Source organism: Cajanus cajan, chromosome 2 (genome assembly GCF_000230855.2).
Source record: "Cajanus cajan strain Asha chromosome 2, NIPB_CcT2T_4, whole genome shotgun sequence".
Taxonomy (NCBI): Eukaryota; Viridiplantae; Streptophyta; class Magnoliopsida; order Fabales; family Fabaceae; genus Cajanus; species Cajanus cajan.
Window position 1 is genome coordinate 40740610 of NC_138518.1, and position 20632 is coordinate 40761241.

General features: G+C 34.1%; 4 protein-coding genes, 1 long non-coding RNA gene and 1 other non-coding gene across 9 annotated transcripts; 1 reads left to right on the plus strand and 5 right to left on the minus strand.

Annotated features, from left to right (window-relative positions):
* Nucleotides 1-831: 831 nt before the first annotated feature.
* LOC145955279 (uncharacterized) lies at nucleotides 832-4410 on the minus strand. The gene is made up of 2 exons (XR_014431906.1): nucleotides 2759-4410; nucleotides 832-2474 (listed from the first exon to the last, which is right to left on the minus strand). It is a non-coding gene; the product is annotated as an uncharacterized LOC145955279 (long non-coding RNA).
* Nucleotides 4411-5416: 1006 nt separating this feature from the next.
* Nucleotides 5417-6541, minus strand: LOC109801986 (uncharacterized). Its single transcript, XM_083069589.1, has 4 exons — nucleotides 6399-6541; nucleotides 6128-6315; nucleotides 5648-6031; nucleotides 5417-5517 (listed from the first exon to the last, which is right to left on the minus strand). Exons 1-4 carry the CDS (start codon nucleotides 6539-6541, stop codon nucleotides 5417-5419), a joined length of 816 nt encoding a protein of 271 aa, XP_082925715.1.
* A 186-nt stretch (nucleotides 6542-6727) lies between these two features.
* Nucleotides 6728-7114, minus strand: LOC145954903 (uncharacterized). The gene has a single exon (XM_083069590.1). It carries the CDS (start codon nucleotides 7112-7114, stop codon nucleotides 6728-6730), a length of 387 nt encoding a protein of 128 aa, XP_082925716.1.
* A 2650-nt stretch (nucleotides 7115-9764) lies between these two features.
* On the plus strand, nucleotides 9765-11974 carry LOC109812447 (uncharacterized). Of its 3 annotated transcripts, none has more exons than XR_014431418.1 (3): nucleotides 9765-9848; nucleotides 10582-11072; nucleotides 11164-11974. It is a non-coding gene; the product is annotated as an uncharacterized LOC109812447 (transcript). The 3 variants fall into 3 exon arrangements; XR_014431419.1 differs by lacking the exon at nucleotides 9765-9848 and adding an exon at nucleotides 9861-10368; XR_014431417.1 differs by lacking the exon at nucleotides 9765-9848 and having other exon boundaries at nucleotides 9855-11072.
* Nucleotides 11975-12385: 411 nt separating this feature from the next.
* LOC109812446 (mitochondrial inner membrane protein OXA1) lies at nucleotides 12386-17006 on the minus strand. Of its 2 annotated transcripts, none has more exons than XM_020376411.3 (6): nucleotides 16853-17006; nucleotides 16290-16365; nucleotides 16061-16192; nucleotides 15705-15812; nucleotides 13148-13202; nucleotides 12386-12862 (listed from the first exon to the last, which is right to left on the minus strand). In XM_020376411.3, the coding sequence occupies exons 1-6, from the start codon at nucleotides 16870-16872 to the stop codon at nucleotides 12606-12608; spliced, it is 648 nt and encodes a 215-aa protein (XP_020232000.1). In that variant the 5' UTR covers nucleotides 16873-17006; the 3' UTR covers nucleotides 12386-12605. The 2 variants fall into 2 exon arrangements, with proteins under 2 accessions (XP_020232000.1, XP_020232001.1); XM_020376412.3 differs by having other exon boundaries at nucleotides 16061-16196.
* A 154-nt stretch (nucleotides 17007-17160) lies between these two features.
* Nucleotides 17161-19844, minus strand: LOC109812445 (uncharacterized). Its single transcript, XM_020376410.3, has 3 exons — nucleotides 19712-19844; nucleotides 19282-19582; nucleotides 17161-18707 (listed from the first exon to the last, which is right to left on the minus strand). Exons 2-3 carry the CDS (start codon nucleotides 19548-19550, stop codon nucleotides 18155-18157), a joined length of 822 nt encoding a protein of 273 aa, XP_020231999.1. The 5' UTR covers nucleotides 19551-19582; nucleotides 19712-19844; the 3' UTR covers nucleotides 17161-18154.
* Nucleotides 19845-20632: the final 788 nt, after the last annotated feature.

Here is a 20632-nt window from a genome sequence, read left to right on the forward strand (position 1 = left end):
ATGTGCTTTTGAGGAGAATTCCTTGCCCAGGACTTCGTTTGAGGTATCTCACAATTCAAATGGTTGCATTCCAATGTTCTTCACGCGGTTGTTTCATGAATTGCGACAAGGTATGGAAACAGTAGGACAATTCCGGTCTGGTGAAACACAAGTATATGAGGCGCCCAACAAGGCATCGATACCTGTCAGGTTGATCAATGTAGCGTCCAGTGGCGAGTCCAAGTTGATGATTCTGCTCAAGAGGTGTAGCCACGGGTTGTGCACCAAGTAGACCTGTTTCTTGAATGATGTCTAATGCATATTTACGCTGACACAAAAATATTCCACTTGAATTCCTTGCAACTTCTACTCCCAAAAAATATTTTAAATGTCCCAAGTCTTTCATGTGAAAGCACTTGCTAAGATATTCTTTAAAGCGTTGAATTACAGCGGAATCGTTCCCACATATGATCAAATCATCTACATATACCAGAACCATCATTTGCACTCCATGGACAAGAAGAGTAAAGAGTGAGTGGTCACAACCTGATTGTTCCAAAGTTTATCAAAGCAGATGATAATTTGGCAAACCAACAACGAGGGGCTTGCTTCAAACCGTATAAAGACTTTTTCAATTTACAAACATGGTTCGGTTGAGAAGCATGAAAGCCTGGAGGAAGCTTCATGTAGACATCTTCATGTAGATCACCATGAAGGAAAGCATTGTGTACGTCCATTTGATGCAATTCCCACTTCTTTGTCGCTGTAACAGCAAGAACAAGGCGAACCGTAACCATTTTGACAACAGGGGAAAATGTCTCAGTATAGTCAACCCCTTCTTTTTGATGATTCCCGAGAATAACCAGCCTCGCCTTGTATCGCTCTATCGTGCCATCTGAATTATGCTTGATCTTGTATACCCATTTACAACCAAGAGGTTTCTTCCCATACGGTAGAGTTTCTAGAGACCATGTTCCATTGGCTTCTAGTGCATGAAGTTTTTGCTGCATTGCAAGCCTCCATTTGGCATCTTGCACTGCTTCAACATAATGAGTGGGTTCTCGGGCTAGAGTAATAGCAGCAACAAACCTGCAATGCTTTTCAGAGAAATTTTCACAACTTATATAGTGAGATATAGGATAGGGAGTACCTGAAGAATACTGTGAAGTGGATTAACTTGGAGATGGACTTAACTTCTTTATGGTGTGAGTTACATACTCACGTAGCTTCACGGAAGCCAATTTGGTACGATGACCTCTTCCTAGTTCCTCCAAATTGCTTTGACGAACAAGCTCTAGTGAGTCAACATTAGGAGTTGGATTATTTCCTTCTTCTATGAGCTCATCACTTCTCTCACTGTCTAAGGCAACAGTTCCCCCCTCACTTCAGAACCTGCAACTACCTCATTGAGTGTATTTTCTCCCATCCTTGTGTCATTATCCAAATCATTATCATCATCATTATCCAATGTATCGTTCATTAACGACGAATCCACAGATAAATCATATTTGACCCCAGTTGTAGGTGTGAAAGGAAACTTTGTTTCAAAGAACTCAACATCACGAGACACAAAATAACATTGAGTATCTAAATCAAATAATTTCCAACCCTTCTTCCCATAGGGGTAACCCACAAAGATACACTTTCGACTTCGACTAGCAAACTTATCACCATGTCTATCCAAGTTGTGTGCGTAGCATAAACAACCAAAAACTTTTAAATTCTCATACATGGGGGCTTGACCATACAACATCTCATATTGTGTTTTTCCAGACAACACTGGAGTGGGAGTACAATTAATCAAGTATCCAGCTGTTAAGACACACTCACTCCAAAAAGAAATAGGGAGATTACCTTGAAATCGTAGAGCACGAGCAACATTAAGAATATGTCTATGCTTTCTTTCTACTCTTCCATTTTGTTGTGGTGTTCCTGGACAAGATGTTTGAAATACTATCCCGTGTTCATGAAAGTAGTTTCTCAAACATGTAAATTCAGTACCATTATCGCTACGTAGCACTTTAATCTGTTTACCAAATTGCCTTTCTATTAATGCAAAGAAATTCCGCAATGTATGTGACACTTTCCTTTTATCAGAAATCAAATAAATCCAAATAGCATGAGAAAAATCATCCATTATTGTCAAAAAAATATGAAGCACCACAAGAAGAGGGAGTTCTATAGGGCCCCCACAAATCACAGTGTATTAATTCAAAACTATCACTAGCATTATTTGTACTCAATGGAAAGACATCTCTAGTTTGCTTAGCTCGTAAACATACATCACATGGTTTGTTCTTTAAAATACCGTTATCACACCTCATGTTGGAAGCTAATTTAGTGACCTTGAAACAAGGGTGCCCCATGCGTTGATGCCACAGATTAAGTTCGCAAGTTCCATTAGCTTTGTGTGCTTTCTCACTTCGGATTCCTTTAAAGAAGTAAAGTTCATCTCGTTGTTCACCCACTCCAATCAGCATCTTCGAAGTGCAATCCTGCATAACACATAAGTTGTTAGTGAAATAAACAACAAAATTTGTTTCATTTGTCAATTGAGAAATAGACAACAGGTTGCAACTCAATGTTGGCACATAAAGCACATTTTCCACTTTCAATCCTCCATCAAGTGTCATTGTCCCTTCTTTGTTTGCCATCAGTTGTTTTCCATCTGGAAGTCTCACTGGACACCCAACTACGTCTCGTAGCCCACATAATAAACTCAAGTTTCCTGTCATGTGGCTAGAGGCACCTGTGTCTATGATCCACTCACTATGTTTACCTGTCATTTTGTCACTTGTGGTTCCTTTGTGATTGTTCAACAAATCCTTTAGAGTTTGCCATTGTTTAGAACTTAGTCCACTTAATGCATTTACGTTAGTCCCATTGGTTTCTCCATTCACTTGCATTGCATTTGCTCGAAAACCTCCATTTCTTCCTCCAATCAAATTTCCTAAATTATCTTTTGCATGCAAATCATATGCTGAAGACGTCTTTTTCACCAATTCGGTCTTCTTCTCCATCTCAGCTTTATCCATGAGAAGATTTTTGTCACACGTTCTCACCGAGACTTTGTACGCTCTGATACCATAACAAAGTTATGGAAAAGAATCGTCTCTCATTCTATTGATCAATAGGTAATTATATACAAGTATACAGGCTAAATTATCTCCTTCATATCCTTGATATGATTTGGTATTATTCTGCAATAAAGGAGAATCAAAACGGACAAAATATACGCCAAATTGAATATTCTAATTGAGGAAATAATGTCAAGAATTATGCATGAGAGCATAACACGTATAGCATATCCCATATTAGATGAATTATTTAAATTTAATATAGGCTTGAAATAAAGGTATAAGCTCGAGACTCTCAAAACAGTCTTGTAATAAAATTTAATTTCAAGATTGAGTTTGAAGTCGGTGTAGATCATGTTTTACAACAGTTGGTGAATGATATTTTTGTCATAGTTTAAGAGTGTAGACCTTAGAGTAAGATGGATTGAAAATGACCTCTTTTATTCTTAATCCGTTTATAGAGACATTATTTATGCTCTGGACGAGATTAAGTGCCTGTCAAATTCAATTAACAAGAAAATTGAAATTGTGATTTTTTTAAGGCTATCACTGATAAATTGTGTTTGGTGAAATGAAATCAATACTTTGAATCGGGAATTCTTTTATAATTTCTCTTGATTGCTGAAAACTGAAATATGCATAATTGTTGCTTTGTTGGTTCTAATATTCAGTCTTTTGTCCTCTTATGCTTTTTACCTGAGGTTTACGGCATGAGCTGTGAACACTAGCATAACCTTGATAACTCTCTTGTTAATGGGAGTACACACAGCCACACAAACACATGAATGGAATTGATCACACCATTGCAACTTTGCGTCAACCTTTTTCTTTCCAGCTTTTCCAGTCTTAGTTTTTTGTTCTGTCCAAATTGTGTTTTAATTCTTGTTGCAGATAACTTTATAAAAGATATGGAAAACTATACAGCTTTTTTTATCTCTCTCTCTCCATACTACTCATGAAGAAACAATCTCATAAGCTTAAGTATTAAATGAAAACACATTCAATTTTATATTTATATTCTAACATATGCCATTGTGCTAGATCAAGTGTGGTGCTATGCTAGCTCTAGGATCCACCCTCCTAAAAAAAATTTTATTATGTATTTGTTTTTTTTATTTGAACGACTAAAAGCTTTATCAAAATTTATGAGAGGGTGAAATACTGACAAATTCAGTCAATTTTACAATCTTATTTGTTAAATCTCCCACTACATATGGGTTATAGGCAAAAATTCACGATACAATAATATGCATCAAGGGGAAACCAAGTACTCTAATACATAACTTTTGACATCTTTTGTGAGGTATTAACTTTTTTACATATATACAATTATATTATTTAGAATTATATATCTTATCTGATATTTATATTTTTGTAAAAGTATATTAATATATACTAAGCTATATTTATCAAATTATTAATTTATTTATAAATATACTAAAAATATTATTGATATTAATTTATCAGTAATATTAAAATATTAATAATATATAAATTTTATTTATTTAGTAATAATAAATATATATCATATGATACATTAACAAAAATTATAATATACGTTAACTTAAATAAGCAAAAAATTGTATAATTTTAAAACATTATATATATATATATATATATATATATATATAATTTAAAATTATTAAGTTTTTAATGGGAAAGACTAAAATCGCATAATTTTGATATTTGAAGGACTAAAATTATTCAATTAAAAATCGAGGGACTAAAATCACACAATTACAATCTTTTAAGGACTAAAATTACTCAATTAATATCTTTAGGACCAAAATTGCACAATTGTTATACTTAAGGGATCAAAAGTGCAATTAAGCCTAATATTTTTATTTTTAAAGTTAAATAAAAGATATATATTTATAATCATGGTAGTTGAATCGAGATACAAATAATGTATCGGAAAGCTTATTTTTTGAATCGTGAATCGTATCGTGAATCGTAAGATTCATGATCAATAAAAACATAGTGTATATATATGCATACAAGACATATAAAAGCACTCTAAGCACAGTTTAATATAAAGAAACAGACAAAATGAAGTCATACATAAATATATAGTAATATATAAGCTTCAAAATACAAACAAAGATACAATTATACAAATAACAGTCTCAAAGCCAAAAGAAATGACTACACAGTTCAACAACAAAGCCTCCAAAAAAATCATTGTTGTTGCTAAATATATGTATATACCAGGGACTGTTTGCTACTCTAATCAGCAATATAGCCACCAAAAAAAAATATTAGTGTTGTTGCTGCATAAACTCAGCAACAAGTGGTGCTACTGCCACACAAATTCAGTCATACAGCCTCAAAAAATAAATACAAAATGCCCCTATCCAAGATCATTCATCATCCCCAACCCCAAGATCTACATCACTCAAGTCATCTTCATCTTCTAATATCAAAAGTTCTTTTTCATTATCTTCAATTTCATCCTCATCTTCTATTATTGATTTCCCTTACCAATCTTGGCATTCAAGTTTCTTGGACCTATGTAATCAAAAGAAAATAATAAGGCCTAGTTCTAATTCTAACTTCCAAGTTCTAAACTAACTTTTAAAATAAATAATTACCTCTCTTTCTTTTCTTCTTTGGAGCTCCCTCACCAACACCAAAGCACTCATGTACATCCATCCATGAGGCATCAATAGGCAAGCAAGGATTCTCCTTTTCGGTGATCCACTCATCATCGGATTCAATATCTGACAAACATATGGGATCATAGGTATCTCCATTCTCTTCTCTACTATTTTGCCTCATCTCAAGTTGAAGATTATATTTGACATATACAAGTGCATTTAATCTTTGTTGCTCCAATCGATTTCTTCTCTTAGTATGCACTTGGTCAAATGTACTCCAATTTCTCTCACATCCCGTGGCACTACATGTACTCAAAATTCTCATGGCCACTTTTTGTAACTCTTTACCTCTTCCACCGTAACTCTCCCACCAAAGAGCTACAAAAAAAAGTGTATTTAGTTTACAAATGTAGTTATTATTAATTATTATGTATTATCTTTATGATATTTATAAAGTAAAAATTAAAGGGATACCCAGTTGTTTCTTATCTCTAGTAGCTATTGCCATGTCCATTCCAAAGATCTCCTTAGCTCCCTTAAACTTTTCAAGTTGTTGATCTATTATAACTCTTGTCCTTATATCCGGAACCATTCTTTGAAAGGTTTCATATAAACCAATTAAGACTTCACTATTCGGATTGAAGTTCTCGTCATAATGATACCTAACCAAATAAGAAATAACTTAGCTACTAGGCACAAAGAAAATAGTAGTTCTTAAAATGACAATTATTTTTAAATAGTTTACCTAGGATTGAGATAATAGGCAACTGCATGAAGAGGCCTATGAAGCTGCAGATTCCACCTAGTGTCAATAATCTTCCACACTTTTTTATACCTTGACTCTTGCATTTGAAAGTTTTGAGCAATTTTCTCTTTAGCCATATCCATTTCTTCATAAATGTATGGTGAGACTAGTTTTGAATCACCATTTACAAGCCTTAACACTTTCACAAGTGGAATCACACACTTTAGGCAATATGTGATTGATCTCCAAAATCTATCATCACTCAACACTAGGTTCATGACTTGCTTAGCCTCACTTTTACTAGCATGTGGACTAGTAGCCCATTCCTCCTATGCAAACATTGATCTAAGAGCATTCTTTTGTTGTTTAATGCAATTTAGTGTAAGATAAGAAGTTGCAAATCTTGTCACAGTTGGTCTTGCTAATTCCCCTCCATTGGAATATTGTCTATACAAATTAAGGACCCATGTATGCCTATATATGTAGGTAGTAATCTTCTTTGCATTAGCAATGGTATTATCGAATACCGAAAGCTCTCCAATGTCCTCAAGGATTAGATCAAGGCAATGGGCTGCACATGGGGACCAAAATAGTTTGGTTCTCTTCTCCATTAACATTTGCCCAGCTGCCACAAGATTAGAAGTCCCATCCGTCACAACTTGGACTACATGCTCCTCCCCAATTTCTTCAACAATGTTGTCTAACAATTCAAACATTTTTTCCCATCCTTTATCACATCACTTGTATCAATAGATTTCAAAAAAACAGTCCCACTTGGACTGTTAACAAGAAAATTAGTGAGTGATCTTCCTTTCCCATCCGTCCAACCATCACACATCAAGGTGCATCCCCATTTCTCCCAATCACTTCTATATTTTTCTAAGCTTTTTTGGATGTTGTCAACAGCTTTCTTCAAAAAAGAAACCCTCACCTCATGATAAGTTAGTGGCTTCAAACCTCTTCCATATTCTCCAACAACCTTCAACATTTGAATAAAAAGAGGACTCCTTACCAAATTAAATGGTAATGCATTACCATAAATGCATTTACAAATTTCTTGAATCACAAATTCCCTATCTTTACAAACTTCATTCATTGTCTTTTGTTTGAAAATTTTAGATGTTCCCTCTTTTCCTTTTACTGTCCCATTCTCTACATCCAAGCAATCCTCTTTCTTTTTTTTTTAGTTTCCAAGAGCTTCACAAATATTTCCTTCACATCATCAGGAACACTTGGGCAAGCAATCACATTTTCCTTTGTCCCAGCAAAATGATGTTTCATCCTTGAAATACCACCCCAACAAACATGAAAACAAAACTTACATTTTACTTGAAGTCTGTTTGGAGGGATACTATCACAATAGTTCCAAGTGATATCGGGCTCTCTTTTTGAATGACCCATTTTTTAATGGCCTACCAAGTGAAGAGATGGGACCAGTAAGTTGTAGAGGGAATAACAAAGAAAAAAAGAGAGAACAAGTGAAGGAATGGACCACACAATAAGAAGGGAAGCCCTTACCCTTGGACCACGATGAACAGCAACCCAAACGAAGCAGAGAACCTGGACGAAGCAAATGGACCACTAAAAGTGAAACCCACTAAGTGGGTCATGTACAGGAATGTGTATCGGCTCTTTCTGTCTCAGTTTCGCCTTTTTTAATTTAAAAAAAAATCATTTTTTTAGGGTTTTCAGAACCGGGTCGCGCATGACCCAACCCAGTTTCGGACGCGACCCGCTTCTTCCCAGAATCGTGTGAGTTCTTCTTGAATCGCGATTTTCCGATTCGTAACACGATACACACGATTCAGACACGATTCATGATCAAAAACGATATGCCCTGCGATTCGAATCGCGGAACCACGGAATCGTATTGTACGTTTCGAATCGCGATTCGTCTGATACTTACTACCATGTTTATAATTAACATATTTAAATTTAATTATTTTTTTTAAAAAATATTGTTTAAAATTATAATTTCCTTCTATTTCCATCCTACTAAACAACTATAATTTTCATTCTATTTCTTATCTATTCCCTTCAAATCATTTATCACCTATTGCCTTCAAATCCTTTCCCTCTTCCAAACAAAGCATTAGTTTTTGTGAAATTGAAGATCTTTGGTTTGCTATAAATGTATTTTAAAAGAAAATTTCATTTTTTATGTTATCAATACTTTTTTTTTCAATCCATCATAATTACAATGACGACACCAAAGTTTAAATTTTAAACTTTGTGCATGCTACTTCAACTTCTCACCATGTTATTGGTACTTGTTGGCTTCATGTAGCATAATATTTGAGATTCCTGCAAAATTATTTTACTTTCTCATTATTTATTTTGTTCTTGATTTGCTAATGTTTTCTTGTGTTTAAAATTTTCCCGGAATTAATTTCCTACTTAGGCACTAAAATTCATGAGTTTCTTTGAATTAGCTTGATGTATGTATGCCAGTTAGTTGCCATATTATAACAGACTCGACCTTAGTTATCAATAGCAAACTATAGCACAAATACAATTCCTTTGCTATGTGCTACAACTACAAAGTTAATACAGAAAACTGCCGTTATTTTTTATGTAAAAGGACCAACCAAGACTCAACTAAAAGGACAATTTGTTTTTAATACATTTAACAAAATTAGGACTCTACTTAAAAAATATATATGAATCCTAGTAACCATTGGAATATGAATGATGGAATTTGAGTTTAATCAATACAAATAGACCGTATCACTGGGAGGGCATGCCTAATGGCCTATTATTCTTAATTTTATGTGTATAATTGATATATATTCTCTCCATTTTGTCCTGGCTGATATGATTCTTGTAACATAATTTTTTTAATATATAAAAAAATTATTGATTAAAAAATGAAAATTTATTTTTATAGGATTAAATATAGTTTAGGTGCAAAGCTTTGGTTGAGGGTTGAATTTGCTGGCTATGTATTTTGAACCTGGATAATATCTGGACAACACATGTTTGTGTCCTTGTTCATGCAGAAGGATGATGTTTCCAAAATTCGAAACTTCCAACAATGGAAGTGGAGAAGAAAAAAAGATAAAAATACAAATGAATTTTATGATAACTTTAAGCTTAGTATTGTAGAAAAGAGAAAGGAATTGAGGTTTAATATGAAGAAAATGAGAATAAGAAGTTAGCATGAAATGAATAAGAAAATGAACCTTTTCAATTTATAATTGAAAATCATGTCATGTTGAGGTTGGAGCTATGTATTAGATTCTTTTTTTCCAAAATATGTAAATGGTATACAAGTCATAAGTTATTATATATATAAAAAATTACTAATAAAAACCTAACTTTGTTGCATCCAACTAAAATAAGTAACATAAATTATATTTGCTAATTATATAAAAGAAATTATTGATCGAAAAATAAACTTATCTATAGGATCAGATATAGTCGAGGTGCAAAAGTTTGGTTGTGGGTCAGGTTTGTTACCTGGCCATAGGCCATGTATTGTTATTCGAATTCTCTCTTGCAGTGTTGTGTTTGTAATCTACATTATGTCGCTTTACTTCATTTTGCAACCCCATTCTTCTCAACCCTAAAATCGTATTGTTTGTTTCTTTCTTCTTTTGTTTGTGTCGAAACGACATGGAGGTGATGGGAATAGTAAAAGGTTTGAGCAGGATAATTGTGCATTGGGTTAGGCGGTGACAGTGTTTGAAGTTTAGGGCTAATTGAAGAAGGCCCTTGTCCCTTGCCGAGTAATTGCTCTGTGACACTCTCAACTTCTTCCACATCAACATTAGGGTTGCATGAAAAGGCGTGGGTTGCATTCTAGTATGGAATCACAACCTAGACTTTGCCCTACATTTTGGTCCCTTCATTTGCTTCAATCACTGTTCCACCTCCAATGCACTTCCTGTGTTGATTACTACCTTCTTTCTGATCCATGCCCCTAAGCATTTCCCATTTATTTCATCACCGTATAATGTTCATATGTTAGGTTTTACTTTGTCTTCATTTCGAGTCTATACTTGTTGTAAATTTTAAATATTAGATTAAAGTTTTCCTTTGAAAAATAATTTCACTCGTTGGAGTGCCTTTTCTTTCGTGATAAAGAATCATTATCATTCAAATTTTTATGAGTTTTCTTCTATTGCACTGTAGTTATATATGCCAGTACAATCATTCTTTATCTACATTGTGTGCATAACAGGTGTTTGACGAAATTTCCCACAAAGGAAGCTCATGGACTATAGGTTTCTGATTGTTGGGCCCAATTAAGCAAAAGGCCCAATCGGTTCAAAATTTTAAATTTCACAGCGCCTTTTCTTCCTTTTCTCTCCCAACACACAAATTTACAAGATTTGAACCCCAAAATGCCAAAGCGAAGAAGACAACTGCGAAAGCAACCGAATCAAAAGCTGAATGTGAACCTCAAACTCAAACGCAGTCGCCTCAATTCATGGACCTCGAAATCCAAGCGATTAGGGCGGTTCGCGACGTGGAGGTTGAGCACTTGCTGACGGAGCTGCAATTCCTGCGCTCGCGTTTCAGCAGTGAGCAGCTTCAGAAACCGCTGTTTCAGGTTTTCCAAGAAACCCTACCCAACCTCTCTGTGGTGAACGACGAGCGCAACAAGAAAGTGGGAGTGAAATGGAGAGGGAAAGAGAGTTGCAACGACGTGCACGCTTCTTTGCTCCAAAGGTTGTCCATTCCTCGCTTCACTGGCTTTGAATATTCTACCAATGCACGTTTCAAGGACTGAATGTTTTTGTTTGTGTTTATATTAAATCAGGACCTACTGTGCTGAGATTGCACACAATGTATCCACAAAGAAGAGGAAGGATATTGTTGAGAGATGTTTTTGTGACAAGCAAAACTGTCAGACTTCGCAGCCAGGAAGATGAATAGATCCTCATGTCTGGGATCCAGATTTATATTTTGTAGTGAGCTTTGGTTGATAGATAGACACCCTTGGTAAATTTTGATTGCTTTTGATATTTTCTTGACCAAAACTTTGTTGCATGTTATACATTTTTTATGTTGCTTTTTGTTACAAAATTTTTCACCTAATCTTGACTATATCTTTGGTTCTAGTTAACGTGGGTTGTTTTTGACGTTTTTTTTTTTGTTTTGCTTCACCTTATTAGCAATGTGGTGGTTGTCATAATGGGTCTGTTCTTATCTGACAACTAAATCAAAAATTGACAGCTTATCAAAAGGAACCTTGAATTAGAGAGATAAGGGAGATTGGTTAAAAAACTCATTTATCACACAATTACTAGGCCTGTCATTTCTTTTGCAGGCAGAGTTGTTCATCAATAATTCGTGCAAGCTCTTCATACTGATCACTGGGATGCAGTGGTTCATATTCTCAAGAACATTGAAAAGGCTCTCGGACAAGAACTTCTATATGAAGATGAAAGAGACACCCAAGTTACTGGGTATTATAATGCTGATTGTGTATGATGCTTAATTGATAAACGCTTTACTAATGGATATTATATATCGATTGATAAGAGTGTTTTATAGAAAAAAAAAATCGATTAATTGCTGTAGAATATAAAATATAGTGATAATCTACTCATTCTTCATGTTGTCTTTAATCCAATGTTTCATGAAAGGATTGGACAAATAAAAATTGACAGGCTATGTTCAAGAAAAATTATTATTGTATCTATCAACTTAATGATGAACTTTAAAGATCTTGACAAAATCTCTAACATCCTTGAATTCAAAACATTTGTCCCAAACTTGAGCATTCAATCTATATACTACAATTTCAGATTTGTTGAAAACTGCATCTGGGAAATTAATGCCTAGATAGTTTAATAGCCATATTCATGTATAGTGACTTATTATTGTCCTGGGTTACATTTCCTTCATTGCTCTTAAATGTAATTCAACATGAAACTATTATTATAAATAGTCATGCTGCTAATTACTTTTTCACTCGAGCATTTAACTAAAATTTAGTTTTCAACTCCTATAATTAAAATGAATAATGAAAAGAAATATTAAATCACGAAGGTCCTCTTTTCTGATAGCGACCAAGTTCTACAGTCGTGTGTAAACTACACAAAATGCAAAACTTTGAACTTCCTAAGCAAAATTACTAGCAATAACAAAGTTTGAACTAATTTTCCCTTCATCCCAGGATAATAAAATATAACAAAAATCTGAGCACAACTACTCCATATGATTAGATAGCATAATTTAGGAATTAGTAAATTTTCCTTACTTCTTGTTTTTCTTTCTTCCATTCACTTGTTTCTCTAAACTTCTAAGCCTTTGACTAATAACAGCAGAAGAAGATAACTTTTTATTTGAATGTTTTGATGGTTCATCTGGCATTGAGCTTGGCCCATTTGTCGCTGTTGTAGCTTGTTTTAGAGCTGGAAATATAGAAAAGGGAGATTGAGGAGGATTGGTGGGTGCTGCAACAGGAATTTCAGGAATACCCGATGTTTTCTTTACACCAGGAACTTTAAGTACTGTAAAATTAGAAATTAGAAAAAGGGGATTAGAAAAAAAATTCAAGAAAATATAATAAAGGTTCACTTGTGTTTGCACTATACAGTTGAGAGTGAAAAAGATCCTTTTAGTGCAAAAATGATGAGAAACTTAGACGATACATGAAACACAGCCTCAAACTTGAGTCTTACAGACCTACTACAATGATTTCCTTCGTTAAGAGAAATTCAAGTCCATACATCAAGTTTCTGCCTATTAAAGTGATGACAATTGGTAAAGAGCAAGTAAAATTTCAAGAGCCTTACCAAGTCCATACATACGTGAGAACAAATTTGATGTAACCCAGTAACAGAAAATTGCCTGCACAAATATAAAGGAATACAAGTTAAAATTATATAGGATGGACAAATGAAAGCGAACATGAAGCTGTAAAAAGAAAATAGGCAAACACTCCTTTTCTTTCAAAATTAGCTAAGCATCATTAGATATTACAAAGAAAACACAGCATATAAAGCGAATACATCTGGATGGAAAATGGATAATCAATAACCAATCTATATATATTTATAGCATATATAAAAAGCATGGATTGCAGAAACCTTTGCTTGCCAAAGATACCTTTCAAATTAAGGCAAATTACAATATTAATTTTGATAATTATTAAGGCATCTCTTTTCAAATAGAGAAAATGGAACAAGTTTGTAAGTTTCCAGATGGGGATAGAAATAGAATATTACTGGTTAGTCAATACAGAATATTCCGGTTTCCTTACATATTTCAAACAGTAAACTACTACATTATCTTTTCAGCTGAAAAAAAATAATTAAATGGGAGAGAACAGAAGTACAAAGGAGGGAAAAGAAAGCCCTCTGGAGTTTGAAAGATAAATAAATAAACAGCAGATAAAGCAGCAAAGACACCATTTCAAAGGTGCTCACATCTCTCGTGAGATCCATGAAAGAGAACAACCCTAAAAAACCATGGATTGGCACTCACATAGAAGCCAAGAAACAAGTTCTGTAGTCCCAAACTAGATGGAAAGATAGAGGATTCTATTTGATAATTATGGCGTTATGCTCAATTCACAATCACAATTCCCACAAATAAACTATTGGGATATTTTCTATAGGAGAAAACTGAGGTGACGTTTTTGCAATAGCAATCAAATTATTTCCTGTACTTCTCAAAAGACATTTGTAATAACAATAAAACCTTAAAATCTCCCATGCAACACATGTCAAAAGACTCAACCATAGTCAGAATCTCATAATTCAATGTGATTCAACAAGTCAGCAATTCAGATCATGACATTAATGGGATGTGGCTTTAAGTCATGTAATGCATGGATGAATCAGTAAGCAATCTGCTATTTTTACCTTTTCTTTTATTTTGTTTCACTAATTTTCATAAAAAAAAATTGAAAAGCAAAATGTTTTAATTGTTTACAAAAAGGAAATGAAGGAGCAACCAAATGCACCCTATCTGGTTATTTCAGTGCTCTATTTTCATTCTTCTGAAACAGTTTCGCACAGATCTCTTTCATTCTGTGTAGCTGTTCCTTTGTTCTGTTGTCTTTCTTCTAAAATAAAGGCTTCAATACAGAGTTATGACCTGTGATTTTCGTTCATGAGACTTGTAGTTAAGTTGTTTTGTCAATTTGTAGTTTAAAATCATTACATTGAGCACTATAAATCATTATATAATTTAAGCTAATTTTTATAGCATCTCTGGATTTGATATAAATTATATAATATTCAAAATTCAAAATTAGCTTGATGGAACACAATTTGATAACCTTGGTCAAAACTAGTATATAAAAATGATGTTAAAACAATGTGTTAGATGACCTAATAAGATCACTAAGGCGTATATTACGAAAAGTGGGAGCACTAGGGGATCAGAGTTACATGTGGCAAAGTGGGAAGTGTGACCTCATGTGACAACCTGTTACACTCTGGCTATAGGGCTGAGGAAACGTGAGAACCTAGGAATTGGCTATAAGAAAGAGGAAAATCAGGTCTCTCAAACACTGGAAATCTGGAACTATCCTTGTATTTTCTTTTCTTTTTTTCACCCTATTCTTGTAAATCTCTCCGGCTTCGTTCACAGAGCCTGCTGAGTTCAGATACCACCTTGATATCAGGTCGGTAGTGGTGAATACATACATTATCTTCAGCTCTGCTTCACATCCTTGATAGAAGATCTTTATTCGGAGATACACAAGAATTAGGAAAGTGATAAAGGGAATTGACGGAAGGGACCCAGGCCTCTCAACCACTGGGACTATCCTGGTATTTTCTTTTCTCATATTGCAATTTTCTTCTGTTTCATTTGCTTACCTTGCCAAATTCTGACATCAGCATGATATCAGGTTGAAGATGTCAATACATACATTATTTTCAGTGCTGTTATACATTGCCAACCAAGTTTCTATTAGTCATATAAACCACACAATTCCTACAATGCATGCTATCTAAAGCCAAAGCAGATTTTGATATTCAAAGTATTTTAAGATATCAAAAGATTATTAGGTACCTTTTGGTAACTTAACTTTCGATTTTATGGATTGAGTTACACTAGCTAAGTTACTGGTCAATAAGCAAACTGTATGATTTTGGAACTCGGTTTAAAATACATACACGTCAAAATGAACGCTACCCATTGTAGCTTCTGTGTCCCACCCATTTTAACATGGTGTTGGAACATGATTCCACACACGTGGATAGTATGCAACAAATTTTACTGAAATATAAGGCAGAACCTGTTTCTTTCCAATTTCATACAACAATTATTTCAAATGCAGGAACAAATGTAAGCAAAGGGTTGTTACTTCCCAAAAAAAACTAAGCTAGGAAAATTTACCTTTGGAAATCCCATGGTGAAAGGAACTGTAAGAACAGCAAGTCCCCTAGAGACATTTTTAACGGTACCAGCCACAGGATTTCCTTCCATCCCTTCTTGCATATTACACTGAGGATCAATAAGAAATCAATTAAACAAAATTGGACTAAAACATAACATCATCAATCTTGCCAACAAAATTTAAAACTTTTCATTTCTTTTTAAGTGACTAATTATGTAGTGGATACTGGATACAAATAAAATTCAAAACAGAAGACCAAAAAATATTCAGTAAAGAGTAAAGAAGAAAGTCAATCTAAGAAGAGAATTGTAAAGAAAGTTAAAAGTTTCTGAAAAGTAAATGCGTAAATGCTCACCTCCACTGTTATTAAGAATGACAATGCAGTCAAAACTGGAAAAATGTATAAGGCATCTGGAGTTGCTTGATCAATAAACCAAGAAGCTCCGCCATGCTTGAATGATGGCACTTTTTCAGCCATATTGGTTATCTATCTTTAAACACAGAAATGAGAATGGATAGAAACAATATAAAGGCTCGTAATACTCTTAAAAATAGGCAAAATATCAAGTTGAAACTCAGCTTACCGCAAGAAAAAAACTCACAAAAATAGGACCTTGAATAAAGAGTCCCTTCAATGGTGTGAAAGGACTCACACCATATCTACATTCATCAAAACAAAAGGAAGAAAATATTAAGTGAAACAAAACATCCGTAATGTTTGATTAATATTTGAAACACTGTTTCCTAAAAGCCATGAACCAGTTACGTATTAGTTCTTAAACATAAACAACAATTACTCTTCTAATATATATTCAATGATCACACCTCTAAGCAAAAAGAAATGTTTAAATATCTGACAACGCATGTCTTCAGATGCAACATTTTCCATCTAATGGAAGTGTAGCCATGTTAACAGTTCATAAAAATTAATACAGAACACTGATTATTTAACAATTTCAGGTATGACCATCACAGTTCTCAAGTCAACACAAAGATTTCTCCACTAGCAATACATTATAATATTATATCACTAAATGTAGATAGGGAGGATTAAAAAATGACTATTAGCAGATACAGAATAGAATAAAAAAGACCACGAAAATAATGACAAGAATATCCTTTACAAGAATATTAAGAAACCACTTACTCCTTAAATAGCTTCTTCATCTGCTGCTGACCTTTAGCAACGGCAACGGGGTCCGTAGTCTAAGAATCACACAAATCCAACATATTTAATTCATTGCTCGTGATTCACCAAGGCAGATCTAAATTTGATCCAATAACATTTCAAAACTCTCAATAAGAGGGTCTATATTGTGTCACTGCTCAATAATTCAGAAACAAAGCCTTGAAAATACGATGGTCCAAGATACATACCGTACACTGTTACTATTCTATTAAATTGGAAGAAAGATGACAAGACCATGTGAACCAAAATAAAAGGCCACAGAGAAATGATCCAGAAACATATGATAGAAATAGAATAATAATAGTAGTAAAATAATGTACAACCAGAATTCTCAGTCCCGATATCAAAGAATGATTCTTAATAAGTGGTGGTGGTGGTGGTGGTGATGATGAATCATGAGCAATAAAGTCTACCATTCCAAGATATATACATGTCCAAAGAATCTTCCAATCACATTCTGTCAGTTCAGCACTGCTAGAGCAGACCCCATATCTATAGCACTCCCATCACAAAGCACTCACAAAACTCCCGAAAATAAAAATAAAAATAATAATGCTAGATCACTACTTACATACATTAATACACCACTTTATTAGAGATTAGAGGAAATGATAAGAGAGATGAGCAAAGAGGCAAACAGAGTAGTTACAACTAATCAGAAATTTTGGACCCTTTTGCTTGAAGCTGAAACTAAAACATGACAGCTCCAAATACTTGTGTTTGAAAGAACTAAAGGTGCAGAAAGACCACCACAGAATATGCCATTGACACTATTGTTTGCAGCTGCAGCCTTTTCACCAGGTTTTGAAGCATAGTAATTCCTTGATCTAGTCCATCTCCTGGAAAATGGATCATAACCTGCCTCCCCTTCTTTCAAACCTGTATTCACCGGCTTCAATTCAGAAGCATTCTTGAAGTTCTCAAACCTGTTTTTCCTATTCATCTCAGCCAGCTTCAATGCCTTGGCATCCTTCTGCTTTGCTTGTCTGGATGCCTCTAATTCTAGCAGTCTTGTCTTGAGCCTCTCCATTTCTGCATCACCATGCTTACTTTGTGCTATTTCCAATTCCCTCCTCAGCCAATCCTTCTCAGTAGCAAGTTTAGTGGTCTTATTGAGGCAGACTTTTTCTCTTGTAACATCTGCTTCACAGTAGCTGCTGAGTAGACAAATGTGATGGCTTTTTGACTTTTTAATATATACAGGAAAACTCGCTGCTTATAAAAAGAAATGGGATTGTTAGATTTGCGATTTGACTTTTCTCATGCGTTGCTTTGAGCAATTTCCTTTAAACTAGTCCAAGATTTTCTTCGTCTTTTGCTAGATGCATTCGCAGAATTTGCTACTTCTTTTGCAGACATGTTTGTAGTTTTAATAGCGTTCTTGGACAAGGAACTATCTCTCCTTCTCTTCTTTCCTTCTAACAAAGTTGTTGTATTTGTACTTGATGGAGTAGCTAGACAGTCCACAAGAGTGAGATCCTTAGCTACAACTTGTGAAGGAAACACATTTATCTCATTCACTTCATCTTTACTTACAGTTCCTTTCTCTAATTTAATCTTACAAGATTCATTTGTACTGTATTTTGATGAAGGTGTTGACTCTAACAATGATTTATCTTTTGATGGACAAATTCCTTTTACGTGTCCCTTAGGGGTCCCTCTCTTCTGATTCTGATGCAAACAAAAATGGCACTTGTACACTATGTTGTTTTGAGTGATGTTATCAGTCTTCTTGTGCTTGTGCCTGACCTTCGATTTATTCTTCTCAATTCGTACAGTTGAATTAAAGCCAGGTTGAAGAACAGTTTCACATCTGTTGAGCAGTCAATGATGATCAGGGTTGATATTCAAGCAAACCCAAATAAATGCAACTTAAAAAAATTGGAGCTATCTCACGTTTGATTCTAACAAATTACATTAATTCTTCAACAATATACCATATGGGTATGGTAAATAAGCACAACACCTATAAACTAAACCATATTGAAACCTCTGAAGAAAAGAATGGCGTACAGAAGTTTCAGAAATTGGATTGTTAATTTGAAACTTGAAGCATACCACAAATTCTATAGAACAGTGTTACTACTCTTTAAATAAAATTGGTCATATAAAATATAACAGTGGTCAACAAAGCATCAATTTTAACTACAAAGATGACATATAGCCCTGAGCTAATTTTGATAGGATTATAATTCCAATAATACATATGATATACAGATCATATTGCTCTACATACAAGCCGGTTCAAGCCATCAAATTAAATTATTAAAGGGGCAACTTCTGAAGCGAAACATAACAAAGCATTGAAGCACAAGGGTACATAACTAAGCATAGAGAAAAGCAAATGTAAGGAAAAGTGAAATAGGAAAAGAAGAAGATAAAAAAACCTTTGGCAAGTCATTAGAGAAGGATCAGGTGGTACTCCGGTGGCCTCTCCAGAGGTGGCGTATTGGTGCCCATAGAATGCAGCCAAAGAGGGTATGAGAGGGTCATTGGTGGTGGCCCACAGTGCTAGGCTTTTCAAGTGCTCAAATCTCAATTTGGACTTGGTGTTAGAGGCTGCCTTGGTTTGTATTCTTCCGGTGGCTTCTTCCCTCGATGATATTGCAGTGTGAGACACTGACCCCAATTTTTGGGTCCCTCCTCTCTTGCCCATGAGCTTCGTTTGTGGGAAATTTCGTCAAACACCTGTTATGCCCACAATGTGTTGAGAAATTATATTATAATTTCAATTTTAAATTAAATATTTAATCTAACTAATCTTTATTTTTTTAATACTATAACGTTCCAAAACCAAAACAGTTTTTGATTTTTCACCTGTGACCAAGTCTCATGCTTTTTCAGATTACTTAGCACAAGTACATTCACTTATTTAGTGTTACCTACCGGAAAGTTTGAAAAGTAAATGAAAGATAAAACTAATGCATGTACTCTTGATTTGAAAAAAAAAAGTATATAATATTGTGCCTATATATATATATATATTAGTACGTGAGAAAAAAAAATAGAAAAATATACAATAAATTTATTTCTCTCTCTCTCTTAACATTATTTTTACTATTAAAATATATTTTTTGGAGCAGTAGAGGTGCAGTAACTTAAAAATATGCAAAACAAACTATTATTTCTCGTTCTACTATGGAAGTTAAAATAATTATTTTAGATACTGTTAGTAGTGAGGCTAAATTTCTTAAAAATTTATTATATGACTTGCCATTATTAAATAAACCTATACCTCCAATCTCAATGTATTGTGATAGTCAAGTTGCTATTGCTAAAATTACTAACAAAAACTTTAATTTAAAAAAAAAAAAAAGACACTTGAGAATAAGATACAAATCTATCAGAAATTTGATAACTCATAGTGTTACTTCTGTTGATTTTATCATGTCTGAAAATAATCTTGCAGATCCACTCTCAAAAAGGGTTGACACGTCAACAAGTACTTGAATCGTTGAGGGGAATGGGACTAAAGTCCATCAACTAGTTGCAACAATGGACACTCGTCTCCACATAAATGGCGATCCCATAAATGGAGTTCAATGGGTAATAACGAAATTGTTTGTTAACTAAGTACACCATTGTAAATTGCCAAATTATTGCATGTTCTATTCCTATGGCAAGATGTACTCTAAAATAAACTAAGACAGTAATAAGGTTGAGGTATTGAAATATTTATTTATTGTGTTAAAATTAAAAATACTTCTTAATAGACTCAATGACAATTGTTGTAGGGGT

Coding starts and splice junctions, on each gene's coding strand:
- LOC109801986 (XM_083069589.1), bottom strand. CDS start 6,541: ATGGATATGGCTAAAGAGAAAATTGCTCAAAACTTTCAAATGCAAGAG. Junction 6,316..6,398: donor GCCTATTATCTCAATCCTAG/GTAAACTATTTA, acceptor TTATTTGGTTAG/GTATCATTATGACGAGAACT. Junction 5,518..5,647: donor AAAGAAGAAAAGAAAGAGAG/GTAATTATTTAT, acceptor AATCAATAATAG/AAGATGAGGATGAAATTGAA.
- LOC145954903 (XM_083069590.1), bottom strand. CDS start 7,114: ATGTTTGAATTGTTAGACAACATTGTTGAAGAAATTGGGGAGGAGCAT.
- LOC109812446 (XM_020376411.3), bottom strand. CDS start 16,872: ATGAAGAAGCTATTTAAGGA. Junction 15,813..16,060: donor CATTCTTAATAACAGTGGAG/GTGAGCATTTAC, acceptor ATTGATCCTCAG/TGTAATATGCAAGAAGGGAT. Junction 12,863..13,147: donor CTCACGTATGTATGGACTTG/GTAAGGCTCTTG, acceptor CTAATTTTACAG/TACTTAAAGTTCCTGGTGTA.
- LOC109812445 (XM_020376410.3), bottom strand. CDS start 19,550: ATGGGCAAGAGAGGAGGGACCCAAAAATTGGGGTCAGTGTCTCACACT. Junction 18,708..19,281: donor TCTCTAATGACTTGCCAAAG/GTTTTTTTATCT, acceptor ACTGCTCAACAG/ATGTGAAACTGTTCTTCAAC.